The sequence below is a fragment of the Lepidochelys kempii genome, chromosome 2, assembly GCF_965140265.1.
Source record: "Lepidochelys kempii isolate rLepKem1 chromosome 2, rLepKem1.hap2, whole genome shotgun sequence".
In the NCBI taxonomy this organism is placed as follows: Eukaryota; Metazoa; Chordata; order Testudines; family Cheloniidae; genus Lepidochelys; species Lepidochelys kempii.
The window spans coordinates 236,347,767-236,362,466 of NC_133257.1; the positions used below are offsets into that span (position 1 = coordinate 236,347,767).

The 14,700-nt window shown below is 46.8% G+C and overlaps 1 protein-coding gene across 1 annotated transcript in view; it reads left to right on the forward strand.

The window, feature by feature from the left end:
* Positions 1–14,700, forward strand: part of MYO3A (myosin IIIA) — a 298,186-nt gene that overhangs the window by 246,508 nt on the left and 36,978 nt on the right. Inside the window, exons 27-28 of the mRNA XM_073334312.1 lie at positions 9,083–9,288; positions 12,499–12,610. Coding sequence (XP_073190413.1) covers positions 9,083–9,288; positions 12,499–12,610 — 318 coding nt within the window. The remainder of the gene's footprint in view (positions 1–9,082; positions 9,289–12,498; positions 12,611–14,700) is intronic.

Below are 14,700 nucleotides of genomic sequence, written 5' to 3' on the forward strand. Positions count from 1 at the left end.
ATGAGGCGGTAGCAGGCACCTCCACCACTCTGGCCTCTATGGACACCAGGGCCCATCAAGACCTGTTCAGGAGGGTGGCCCAGAACCTGAACTTGCAGGCAGAGGAGGTCCCTGAGGATACAGATCCCATGGTGGATATTCTGGCCCCTGATGGACCCTGGAGGGTGGCTCGGCCCCTCATCAAAACCATACAGAATAGCACCAAGGTGCTGTGGCACACGCCTGCCTCTATCCTGCCGACAGCCAAGGGCATAGAGTGCAAACACTCCGTGCCTTCCAAGGGTACAAGCACCTCTTCACTCCTCCTCCCCAGCCCGGGACCCTGCTGGTGGAGGCGGCAAACCACAAAGAGTGCCGGGGCAGCCAGGGCCTACCCCCAAGTCCAAGGATGCTAAATAGCTGGACCTCTTCGGTCGGAAAGACTACTCCACTGGGGGCTCCAGCTTCACATAGTGAATCAGCAAGCGGTCCTGAGCCACTATGCTTATAATTCCTGGGGCTCTCCAGCCAAATTCCAGGAATTGCTCCCAGCAGGCTCCCGCTTGGAGTTTGGGGCGGTGCTGGAGGAGGAAAAGGTGGTCGCCAGGACCTCTCTTCAGGCCACCCTGGACTCAGCTGACTCAGCTACCTGCACTCTGGGCACGATCATAGCTATGAAAAGCAGCTCTTGGCTACCGGTCTCAGGCTGCCACATGAGGTCCAGAACACAATTCAGGACCTGCTCTTTGACTGCTCTGGCCTCTTTGTGGAGCAGACAAACTCAAGGCTGCATAATCTTAAGGACTCGCGTGCGACGCTCAAGTCTTTGGGGCTGTATGCACCAGCCCCACAAAGAAAGATATTTAAACCCCAGGCTGCCCAACAATTCTATCCTGCCCCTCCTAGACAGGACTACAGTAGGAAGAGGGACAGAAGTAATAGGAGGTGCTCATCTCAGGCCTCCCATCTCCTTCGGCCCAGGGCAGGGCTCGGCTAAGCAGCCCTCGGGCTCAAAGCCAAACTTTTAAGATGCGCCCAAGGACAGAGCACCAGTTCAATACCTGGATCCTTCCCCTCCCTTTGTGAACTGTCTATTCCATTTCTACTGTGCCTGGGCTTAAATAACCTCAGACCATTGGGTCCTGAGCATGGAAGAATTGGGATATTCTCTCCAATTCTGCTCCTTTCCACCCTCCCGCCCACTCTCATCATCCCTCTTCAGGAACCCTTCTCACAAGCAACTTCTAGTGCAGGAGGTGCAAACGCTCCTACAGCTGGTGTGGGGAGGTAGAGGAGGTTCCTCTGGAGTTCAGGGCAGGGGATTCTACTCCCATTACTTCTTAAACCCCAAGGCCAAAGGTAGGCTCAGGCCCATTTTAGACCTGCAAAACCTCAACAAATTCATGAAGAAATTGAAGTTCCACATGGTCTCCCTGGCCACCATCATTCCCTCTCTGGATCCGGGGGACTGGTACGCTGCCCTCGACTTGAAGGATGGGTACTTCCACATCTCCATAATCCCTTTCCAGAGATGGTTTCTGCAATTTGTGGTCAGCGGCACATATTATCAGTTCACAGTCCTCCCCTTCGGCTTATCGGCGGCACCTTGGGTGTTCACCAAGTGCATGGCGGTCATGGTAGCCTTCATTTGAAAGTATCAGGTGCAAGTTTTCCTGTACCTAGACGATTGGCTCATCAAGGGCCGCTGCCGAGCCCAGCTGGAGGAACACATGAACCTGGTACGTACGATGTTCCTCAATCTCATCCTCAACATGGCGAAGTCAAATCTGGCTCCCACTTAAAGAACAGAATTCATCAGGGCCCTCCTGGACTTCACCCAGGCCAGGGCGTTCCTTCCTGAGTCTCGTTTTCTAGCCATGAGCGCCATCATACAAGGTCTCCACCGGTTTCCACCACAGCGGCCAGAAACTGCCTAAAATTACTCAGGCGTGTAGCAGCATGCACTTATGTGGTGCAGCATGCAAGGCTGTGCCTCCGTCCCCTCCAGGCGTGGCTGGCCCAAGCACATAGACCAAACCAGGACCATCTGGACAGTCTGGTCATGCTTTCTCCCCAGGCTCTCGAGTCCCTCCAGTGGTGGCTCAATCCACAGACAGTCTGTGTGGGAGTACGGTTTTCCAAACCTCAGCTGTTGCTGTCACTAGTTACAGATGCATCAGCACTGGGGTGGGGAGCGAACCTGGGCAACCTCAGAACTCAAGGCCTATGGTCCCAAGTGGAAGTATCACTACACATCAACGTCAGGGAGCTACGGGCAGCGTGTCTAGCTTGCCAGACGTTTCAGGCCCAACTTCAGGGCAATTGTATTTTGGTGTTGCCATCAACACCACAGTGATGTTTTATATAAACAAACAGGATGGTGCTTGCTCCTCTCCCCTGTGCCAGGAAGCCCTCAGGTTGTGGGACTTTTGCATTGCCCACTTGATACAGTTGGAGGCGTTGTATCTGCCAGGGGCACAAAATTAACTGGCTGATCGCCTCAGCAGATCTTTCCACAGCCACGAATCTTCCTGAGGTGGGGATCTCCCCAGGTAGACCTGGGGCAACAGGAAGTTGCCTCACGACACGAGGCAACAGGAAGTGCCAGCAGTTCTGCTCCTTCCTGAATCATACCACCGGCTCCATCACAGACATGTTTCTCCTCTCGTGGACGGGACGCCTGCTGTATGCATTCCCGCTGTTCCCTCTCATCCACAAGGTCCTCCTCAAGGCCTGGCAGGACAAGGCTTCACTGATCCTCATAGCTCCGGCATGGCCCCGCCAACACTGGTTCTCCACAATGTTGAACCTCTTGATGGACACGCCCATGACCTTGCTCATGATTCCAGACCTCATCATGCAGGACCATGGCTGTCTTCAGCACCCCCAGCCTGCAGCCTCTCCACCTCACTGCATGGAAAATCCAGGGCTAAATTTGTTAGAGCTCCAGTGCTCCAATTCGTTTAGGGAGGCTCTCCTTGGCAGTAGAAAGCCCTCCAGTCATGCCACTTATCTAGCCAAGTGGAAAATGTTTTCTATTTGGTCCACACAGAAGGGCACCCCTCTGCTGCAGTCCTCAATCCCCTTCATACTGGACTACTTACTCTGCTTAAAGCAGCAAGGACTGGCAGTCTCTTCAATCAAGGTGCACCTAGCAGCTATTTCTGCTTTTCACCTGGGCGCAGAGGGGTGGCCGGTATTTGCTAACCCCATAGTTGGACATTTCCTTAAAGGTCTAGACTGTACCCCCAGGTGTAGCAACTGGTCCCTCCATGGGACCTTAACCTGGTCCTCTCAAGGCTCATGGGGCCCCCTTTCGAATCTCTAGCATCTTGTTCTCTGGTTTACCTCTCTTGGAAAGTGGTGTTTTTCGTGGCTATAACATTTGCCAGAAGAGCTTCGGAGCTCAAAGCTTTAACGTCTGAGCCCCCTTATACGTTGTTTTATAAGGACAAGGTACAACTGCAGCTGCACCTGGCTTTTCTCCCTAAGGTTGTTTCACAATTTCACCCAAATCAGGACATCTTTTTACCAGTGTTCTTCTCAAAGCCACATGCTAATGACAGGGAATGCAGGCTCCATTCCCTAGATGTTAGACAGGTGCTGGCTTTTTACATTGAGTGGACAAAGCCGTTTAGGAAGTCGACACAACCCTTCATTGCCATTGCAGAGAGACTGAAAGGACTGCCAGTCTCATTCCAACGAATCTCTTCTTGGATCCCAGCCTGTATCATGATGTGCTACAACCTGGCAAAGATTCCAGCCCCGACACTGACTGTGCACTCCACGAGAGCACAAGCTTCATCTGCAGTGTACCTGGCACAGGTCCCCATTCAGGACATCTGCAGGGGGGCAACGTGGTCATCTATTCATACCTTTCCATTGCACTATGCCATCACACAGCAGGCTAGAGACAATGCTACGTTTGGTAGAGCAGTGCTTCAGTTTGCAACTCGATGAACTCCGACCCCTCCTCCGGGGGACTGCTTGGGAGTCACCTACTTGGAACTGACATGAGCAATCACTCGAAGAAGAAAAAACGGTTACCTACCTTTTGTAACTATTGTTCTTCGAGATGTGTTGCTCATGTCCATTCCAAGACACCCCCCCCCCCCCGCCTCCCCTCTGTCAGAGTAGCCAGCAAGAAGGAACTGAAGAGGCAGCAGGTCGGGACCCATATGCACAGTCATGAAGGAGCCACTCCAGGGGGCCCCACAGCTGACCTGGCTGGTACCGCTAGGGAAAAACCTTCTGACGATCATGCACGTAGAGCGCATACACCTGCTTGGAATTGACATGAGCAATGCATCTCGAAGAATAACAGTTACAAAAGGTAGGTAACCGGTTTTTTTCAGCTTTTAAAATGCAGCCCCTTTCCTCTCCAGGTGCACACACGTGATTTCAGCTACAACAAATCACAAAGACAATAAAGGTGCAGCTGGCGTTCGTGAAGTTCATAGATACCACAGTGACGAGTGCAGTATACATGATTAGAGTAATGTGATGGTTCATGTTTCATTTGATGGAGTAGAATTAGTCACAGGCCCAGACTTCATGCTTCCGGGTGCAAGATGATGTAAATTACACATCCCTGTGCCACCCCGGACTGCTTTGCCTCAAGGATGACAGACACAAGGGAGGACAGGGACTCGTGGTATTGGACCCCTTTCAAGGTCTGAGCAGAAGATGGGAGATTTCATTTCCACCTGGTGCTCCACAGGAACTTCAGTGATGAGGCTGCTGCACTGAATTAACCTCCCTGGCTTCTCCTCTGACAGTGCCATTCCCTTGTCCTATACATGGCCATGCTCTCCAGCCCCTCCACAGAACATTGCTGTGATGAGTCTTCCCTTCCTTTGCAGATTATAATGACACGGAGTCACAAAATCAGAGTAATTTTTGCAAACAAATGAAATCCTGTGAATAATCACTATTTGGTATTAATCCCTGAGTGCAACGCTCAGGCATTATTCCACCAGAGTAACAAAAGAGCAAAAATAGTCCAGGGGCGAGGGTGAGCCCTGTTCAGTTCCCTGCTCTACCACAGACTTCCTGTCGGACCTCACTTAATCTCTGTGCCTAAATTCCCCATGTGTAAAATGGGGATCATGGCACTTCCCTATTTCACAGGGGGGTTGGGAGCATAATGCATTAAAAAATGTGAGATGTTCAGCTACTACAGTAATGGAGGCTGTATAAATACCTAATATTGACTAATAAGCTGGGCTCTTAAATGCTATATTCCAAATGCTTCTGCCAAAGTCCACAGGTACATTTATATTTCCTTTATGCTAATTTCTCCACCATGACCCTTGGAGCTGGCTAATTTGGGGCCTGATCCTGCTTTCCCAACTCCCACTGATTCACGTCTTCCAGCAACAACATAAAGGTGCCTCAGATTATGCTACTGCTTCTTATGGAAATATTTTATTTACTTTCAGGGTAAAGAATAGCAAAGAATAACAGATACTTTGTTTAGGAGACAGAATAAAGCACCTTCCCTTACTAACAGGGAGATAAGCTAGATAATGTACTAGTGCCATATTAGGATGATATTTTTAGGTGATATTTTTTAACAGTCTGGACAGAGAGTTATAGAGAACCTAGTTTTTCCACTCTTATTTCTATGATTCTGTGAACTGACAGCAAATCTAGCAAGACAAGATGGGTGAGATAATATCTTTCATTGCACCAACTACTGCTGGTGAGAGACACAAGCTTTCAAGTTACATAGAGCTCTGTCTCAGGTCGGGGGAAAGTACTGAGGTCTGGGTCTACGCCTAAAGACCTATATCGGTATGACTACTCTCTCGGGATGTGAAAAACCTACACACCTGAACCACATAAGTTACACCGACATAAGCGCTCATGTGGACAGTGCTATGTTAGTGGGAGGGCTTCTCCTGTCGACATAGCTACTGCCTCTTGGATAGGTGGATTAACTACACCAACGAGAGCTCAGCTCCCCTCAGTTTAGAGCATCTTCATTAAAATGCCACAGCAACGCAGCTGCACTGATGCAGCATTTTAAGTGTAGATGTGCCCTCAGAGTGTCCCAGCTAAATACAAGGTCAAAGAGATAGTTTAGTAAGTAGTTAGCACATATTCTAAGGGACCATTCAAGGTGAAAGTGGCCCATTAACACCCCTGTAGTCATAGGACAGAAAAAGGGGGCTAGTGGGTTACAGATGGTTGTAATAAGCCATGTCATAAATATAAAGGGAAGGGTAAACCCCTTTGAAATCCCTCCTGGCCAGGGGAAAGCTCCTCTCACCTGTAAAGGGTTAAGAAGCTAAAGGTAACCTCGCTGGCACCTGACCAAAATGACCAATGAGGAGACAAGATACTTTCAAAAGCTGGGAGGAGGGAGAGAAACAAAGGGTCTGTGTCTGTCTGTAGTCGTCTTGGCCAGGGACAGAACAGGAATGGAGTCTTAGAACTTTTAGTAAGTAATCTAGCTAGGTATGTGTTAGATTATGATTTCTTTAAATGGCTGAGAAAAGAATTGTGCTGAATAGAATAACTATTTCTGTCTGTGTATCTTTTTTGTAACTTAAGGTTTTGCCTAGAGGGGTTCTCTATGTTTTTGAATCTAATTACCCTGTAAGATATCTACCATCCTGATTTTACAGGGGGGATTTCTTTATTTCTATTTACTTCTATTTTTTATTAAAAGTCTTCTTGTAAAACACTGAATGCTTTTTCATTGTTTTCAGATCCAAGGGTTTGGGTCTGTGGTCACCTATGCAAATTGGTGAGGCTTTTTACCAAACCTTGTCCAGGAAGTGGGGTGCAAGGTTTTGGGAAGTATTTTGGGGGGAAGGACGCGTCCAAACAGCTCTTCCCCAGTAACCAGTATTAGTTTGGTGGTGGTAGCGGCCAGTCCAAGGATAACGGGGGTAATATTTTGTACCTTGGGGAAGTTTTGACCTAAGCTGGTAAAGATAAGCTTAGGAGGTTTTTCATGCAGGTCCCCACATCTGTACCCTAGAGTTCAGAGTGGGGGAGGAACCGTGACAAGCCATAATGCCAATGTCTTTATTAAGACCGTGGTGGTTAGTTTCTAGCAAAGTTATGAATTTAAGCTCCAAGGCTTGTCTTCTGGAAGTGTTGGGCAGGTTTCCTTTGAGGATGATGACTGAGAGATCAGATACAGAGTGATTGCTCTGTGAAGTGTTCGCCCACCGCTGATATGGTGGTTTTTGTCTTTTATCATTTTCCTGTGTGAGAGCAGTGACTGTTTGGTTTCACCCACATAGTTGTTATTGGAGCTTTTCGTGCACTGGATGAGGTACACCACATCATGTGATAGGCATGTGTAAGACCACAGATCTTGAAAGGTGTATTGTGGGGGGGTGTTGATCATTGTAGCAGTGGAGATTTGTCTGCAAGTTTTGCATCTGGTGTTCTGGCAGCATCTGGTGCCGCTTTGAGTTGGGTGTCCTGGTCTGTGAGGAGCTTCCTTCTGGTGATGAGCTTTTAGAGATTGGGGGTTATTTGAAGACCAGAAGCGGGAGTTCAGGAAAGATTTATTTCAGGATGGGGTCCCCACTGAGTATGGGTTATTGTTTGATGATACACTGCATACAACAAATCTAGCAACAGATACAAGGATTGGGATTAACTAAATCTTGACAGCAGTGGTGCAGTCGAAACTGCTATCCAAAGCGTGATTGCCGTTGCAGGCAGAAGAGGATTCAGACTGAATCCTACTACCTTACTTGCATGCAGAAATCTACAGGTGACTGAGAAATGCATCTGCAAATCTGGGTAGCAAGTTCTTTTATTCATTAGTTTGTATTAGCTGATTGAGCTTCATCACCAAGCTATTGATAGTTAATTTAGCACTATGCCACACAGTGCAGCATCTGTCCGGAATGGAAATACTGATTTTAATGCAGAATATATGCTGCTTGAAGTCCTACTCTGGTGTTGTGTGTCTAGCCTGCTATCGCATAGCTATCTTACTACTCCTGGCTACTACTTTCCTTTGAGTCATTTTGAATTAGGAATTAGCCTCATCATTTGTGTGTTAATAGGATACTGCAAAATGGAGCAATTCCCATCAGGACCACGAGGTCCAGATTCAGCCCTGCTGGCATGGAAAGCTACAAACCTCCCTGTGCCAGATTGGACTGCAAGCTGGGTGGTAGCAGTGCAAAGCATCAATGTGAATTGTGAACTGGTGTTTCCGCTGCTGCTCTCCCCACAGGTTCCTCCTGGGGAGGGCAGCTATAGTTACTTACACCCAGTGGCTCCATAACAGAACCAAAGGAACGTGCTGAAAGAGATGGGCTTGGCCAGACATGGTTGGGGCTGTTTAGTTATCTTCATTCCTTCCCCGCACTTCAACCTCCCATCCTTAGCCTGACCTCTAATGCCTGGTGTCCCCCATCAGCTCCTGTCTCAGAGGTGAATGAGGATTTTATATAAATACTAAATACAGGAACACAGAAAAAATGTTTTTTTATTTCCTAATAACGAGATTCAGTTCCCAATAGATGGCCCAATCCTGCAGCATTTGCTTACCCTGAAACAACCATTCATTTCATATTTTAAAGGCATTTCTTATTTAATACCTTTCTGTTTTGACAACAGTGGTCAGAGTCAATGTCCCTAGGTGAACTGGGCTCGCCGGTTCTCAGCTGTGCTCCTCGATCTGGAACATGACATGGCTGATGCAATTCAGCAGCACCAACAGCAACGCAATGGGCCATCAAAGAAACTTGCAAAAAATATACACGTTGTTTTGGAGTATTTTTAACTGTGATCAAAAACACTGCTGCTTCCAAAAACAAAACTGCTTTTGCTTAATTAGCTGTTAGCACTGTAGATTACTACAATTTATGGGAACATACTGGTTGGGAATTTGTTATTCATGCTTGCCTGAAGGTAATGTTTGGCTCAAGTATAGTCAATGTCAGAGAGGCTAGAATTTCAGCTTGATTTGTCTACAGTTAAGCCACTAGCAGAATTTAAATGGATTTGGAGTTATACCTACAGTACCACTCATGTGAAATGAAATTTCAAATGCACAGATGTGTTTGTACAATAGGCGGCTTTTATGTATCACAACAGAAAATGTTTCCCCATTTTCTTGAAGTATTCTCTGATGGATTTATTATCCAAGATGGTGGTGGGCCAGCCTCATTTTGTGCGTTGCATCAAGCCAAACAATGACCGGCAGGCGCACAAGTATGACAAAGAGAAAGTGCTGGTACAGCTGCGCTATACGGGAATTCTGGAGACGGCAAAAATTCGGAGACAGGGTTATTCCCATCGCATACTGTTTGCTAACTTCATCAAACGGTAAGTACATGTACATATGAGCGTATTTCTATGATTGTTGTCTGATGTTTGCTGAATGTCATCAGCATGCTTGGCACTGTATAAAACACAGATAAAGACCAAGTCTTTGTCAAAGATCACAAGCTAGACTGGACAGACAGAATATTTCAGACATGAGGGTAACACATCGTTTTGATTTGTAGGGAAAGATCACACATCTCTGACCTATTGTTTCAGGCTCTTTGCAGACTCAGGCAGACACCACCCTGCTCAGTCTGAAAGTTTTCTTCAGAACTATAAGGGCTAGAAACTTAATATTTTAAATTAAATCTTAGAATTTGGAGCAAAAGATGACATCCTCCAAAAACACATTACTGTATCTCTAGCCACTGAGAGCCAGCTTAGTTCAGCCTCTAGCTTTGCAGAGAGGCATATCATGATCTGGGTATTGCACATTAAAGATTAAAGTAGACGTGCATAAATGCATGGTTTTGTTTTTTAAAGTGTAGTTGATAAGCATTATTCATTTGTTAAGAGACTAGTCTCACCCTTGTTATGACTGGGAGAATTTTAAATAAAAAAGGCTCCACTCGTAAGAGATTAAGCAATTATTTTGCATTTCTCTTTTACAAATGTAGAAGCCAGACATTTTGCTGGATAAGATCTTAAATTTACAGGGGGAATATTGAAGAAATTATGCAGATAACACCCACTCTGACAGAAGCTTTTAAAACTAATAGGTACGAGAAGTAGACAACTGATGACAGAGACACAGAAGAAGAACAAGCTAATGGTTTGATAAATTTGTTTCAGGGGAGCACACTGGGGGGGCCATGACAGTGTCAGAAAAGCACAGCTTAATGAAGGCTGTTGAAAGTAGTTTCAAGAAGTGAACAAGATGTGTCTGGGGCTTTGCATTTTAAGATTTTACTGCTAGTATAAAGGGGGGAAGCAGACAGCATAGTTGGCCAGATCCTCCCCGGGTGTAAATCACTCTCGCTCCACCGATTTCAGCAAGGCTGCATCAATTTACACCCATGGAGGATCTGTCCCAAAGCATAAGGAGTTTTGTTAAACAGCTGGCAGTTTTTTATTGAGACTTATGGGGTAAAGAGAAGGCAGTGCTAGTTACACAGATTTCTTGAGGGACATGGAATTTATTCACGGATTTTAGAGAGAGCCTGCAATTCTGCACACTACTTTCTACCTCCTCAGGAAAAGCCTGGTCAAATAGTCTTTGCAATGTGCCAAACTGAGACTCTGTCAAAGCAAAGGAGGAGCAAATGATAAGGTGACACACTCTCATAAGAATGCTCTGTCTTCAGCTGAATACATGCAGGAATGATCATCGTAGAGCATTTCTGCTGATCTCAAATGCTGATTAAAACAGGAGGAGAGAGAGGCATTCTCTAAAGTATGGAGGACCCAAACTGTAAAGGGCTTCATAGATCAGACCAACACCTTAAATTGCATTCAGCAAAGAACCGTAAGCCAGTACAGTCTCTGCAACACACATGCAATATGCTCCCAGCAAGGAGTTAGTAGGCAGCCACCTTCTGCACCAGATGAAGTTTTGTGGCCCCAAATATTGTAATTGAGGCTAGGGGTGGCAGAGGCATGGGTATGAGATATTAAATTCAGTAGTTGAAAGAATACATTTAAACAGAAAACAACTGTAAAAAAATGACTGACATGTTCTTTGTTACTGATATAAGGGTGTGATGGCACCCCTGGTATGCAGCCTGAGACTGAGAGACTGCTGTGCCCCCTTAATTGTCTCCAGCCTGGGTTGTGTCTCACAATGCCTTGCTGGTGACCAGCAGCAAACCCCACCAGGTGCTGTTATCACTCAGCACAACTACATGTGGAGCCCTACACCCAGCTAGATTGCATGAATGCTCCCAGAGCCATTCAAGAATCACAAAGAGAGATGAACCAGCCGAATCCCGCCAGCTCTCAGCACTGTACCTCAGGAAGATACTGTCTTGCACTGCTCAAGAGGAGCCGTGCAGATTTATTAATTGGTTCACCACTTGATCAATGGAAAGTGGATATACACTAGCCTTTGAAAACCTGAGCAGATTTATCACACACTTCAGGCAAACTCACTGGTAAAGATAAACAGTAAAATAAATGTATTGACTACAAAAGATAGATTTTAAATGATAGTAAGTGATAGGCAAAAAGTCTGAGTTAGTTACCAAAAGAAAAGAAAATATAAGCACGCAGTCTAAACTGTCAACCCTGTTAGACTGGGCACCATCTAGATTAAGCAGTTTTTCTCACACAGACACACACACCAGTATATTGCAGTTCATAGTACACAGATTTCACCCTTGAAACCTGGGCCAGTCTCCTGTGTTGGAGTCTTAAGTCTTCTCAGTGTCCTTGTTGCTTGCAGTATAGGTGGGGTCAGGAGAAAGGCCAAGCATGTGGCCGCTGTGTTCTGTTTTATACCCTTAGTCCATGTGCTTGTAGAACACAACTCCAGGCATGTCTGGTGGGCATTGCTGAATCTCTAGGCAAGGTTGATTAATTCCCTTGGTGTGGCCTCATGCAGGTGAGTCACTGCATTGTAGCTCCCTTGCTGGACAATGGCTGGTGATGTCTGTTCAACAGCACCCCCCCGGTTGTTGGTTGCCCCCCTTGTCATGGTCTCTGTAGAGCTAGTATCTGGGCGCCTCCCAAACCCACAGCATATTTTAGTGAAAACCATACAACACAATTCTTACAATTTCATTTGCATTAATGATATGTGTATATGGATAGAAAAATGACTTTCAGCAGATCATAACCTTTCCCCGATACCTCCCACGGCCTGCTTTATATGCAAGATCACAATTATATATAAATGAGGAATATGGGGGTTACAGGGTGCTCCCCCAGTGTACAGAATGTCACAAAAGGGATATCCACAACATGCAAAGAAGTAGTAAAGGCAATGAATTGGCAAAGACTCTCACTGGACAGCATGTTTTCTGAAAGTCCTGTAGTGGTGATAATAGAACTAAAAAACCCTCCAGGAAGTACAGGATGTCTCTCATGCACCTTAAACTGTGTTTCTATTTGCCGTATACAAACACACAGTGATTTTTGGCATGTTCTTCTTTTTAGTACATTATGTATTGCTTCATACAAAAACATTTTAAACTAGGTTTCATTTAGCTGAATTGCTGCATTTTTCATTCATTCCATGTTACTGTAATAAAGAATCATATTTTTGTCTTTTAGGTATTACCTCATCTGTTACAAAACAAATGATGATCCTCCGGTCAGCCCTGAAACCTGTGCTGCTATCTTAGAAAAAGCCCGCCTTGACAACTGGGTTCTTGGAAAAACCAAAGTAATATTTTCCCATACTTTGCATACGTTTCACTATGTGTTTGTAAAGATATTAAGCATTGTCTGCTCTCAGTTACTCCACTGGAGTTACTTTGGGTTCACATTGATAAAAAAAATATTTAATTGAACACCCCCTCACTGACAATGAGGCTGAAATCCTGGTCCCTCAGTCGGGGGAGAGGAGTTGGCAGCAGATGATCTCAGATGTGGGGGAAGATTTTGGTTATGGACAGAGGACACCCTAGCTGTAAGCAAACTAGGCCAGTGGTGCAGGAACATTTTTAGTAGTGGAGGTGCTCAAAGCCAGCCCCCTTAACTCCATCTGCCCTCCCCCCACGGAGGCTGGCAGCAGAGCTGTGACTCCGGGAGGGGGAACCCGGACAGGGGCAAGGGGGCCGAGGCCACAGCTGAGAGCAGGCGTGGGGACAGGAGCAGAGACCCAGGCAGGGGCCAGCAGCCAGGACCCCACGTGCAGGGCAAGGAACAGAGCCCCAGTCGTGGGGCCCCGGGCACGGGGCCAGTGCCTGGGGAGCAAGGCCGGCCACTGAGGCCCCAGAAGCAGAGCCCCAGGTGTAGGGCTGGGAGTGGGGCAGGCCCTAGGAGCGGAGGCCTGGGAACAGGAGTGGGGGTGGTATCCAGTACCCAAGCCCTAGGTGAGATGAGGGGTTGGGAAACAGAGTGCGGGCAGAGGGCCAGGAGCAGGTCATAGGCGCGGAAAATGCCCCCAGGCGTTATGCATGGAGCCAGCGGCTGGGGCGCGGGGCCAGCAATCCTGCATAAAACCTGAGGGTGCTGCAGCAGCCCCGCACTCCTACTTCCCACACCTATGAACTAGGCAGCTGCCTAGGGTGGCAGATTTGGCCGGTCACCTTTTCATCATGACGGAGGGATGTCTGGACCAAATTTGGGTGGTTTTGTAACTCTTTACTCTGGATTACATGCCACTCATTCAAATTTGGCTTGGCTGCCCCTCTATAATGACAGAGGGGCAGCCAGGCCAAATCTGCTGTCCCAGGCCTATGAGGAGGGGGACAGCACACTGAAGATTTGTGTAGGGTGGCAGATTGTCTTGTGTAGCTTCTGATTATGGGGAGATAAATGTCTGCTCCCTCATTATTGCCCCATGGCACCAGTAGAATTTATCAGCCTCCCTCCCACCTCAGCCTTTCTAGCCTGATTTCTCAGAAAGGGCCTCCCTGCTGGCAAACTACAGGAGGTTTGCTAGACAGAGAAGGTGCCATAGGAGAAAAGCTGGTGTCTCCACACCTCAAACAACTTTAGCCTCAAGTCTCCCCTTCTCCGAACATAGCAAGGGGGAAGGGGCAGAAGATTCAAAGAGAAGGAGAGACATAGAACTGAAGCTGTCTGACGTTCAGGGGCACCTGCTCTATGAGACACCTTTCTCCATGGCCATGCCTCTTCTTGTTCACTCCTGTCTAATGAACGAGATGGATTCATAATGGGACTACCAGAGAGAAGAAAGACCTTCCTCAAAGGCAGAGGGGCATTGTTGGGGCAGGTTTTTCTAAAGAAGGCTGGTACAAGGATCCATGGATGCACCTCCCCACATAACCTCTCTCATGTTGTGAGGTGGGACCAAAGGAGAAAATGGGGATGGGGAAAGGAGAATAACTGGAGGTATGGGAAATTATATCCCACTGTTTACTTAAATGGAGTTACTCCAGATGTACACCAATGTAACTGAGACAGGATCTGACAGACAGAGACTATGACAAAAGGAGTAGAGAGGAGAGGACAGAAAAGTCCTGAAAAAATAGATACAATGGGACTGATTCTCCTCTTACCTACAGCAACTGGTTTCACACCAGTAAAACTCCACTAACTTCAATAGAGTTACTCTTGATTTACTCCAATGTGAGAGCAGAATCAGGCCTGATGTTTGTATCACTTGTGCCAGTCTCCCTTTTTCGGGTTGTTTTTCTATGGTGTAGGCTTCCCTTAAAGCAAATTTAAAAATAAATAAATTCTGGCCTGGGTTTAAGGTACTGGACAAAAGCATTAACAGACTGGAGTTAGTTTTGTGAAATATGCACCAGAGGAAAACACTGAGGAGGTTAAAGTATCTTCCAA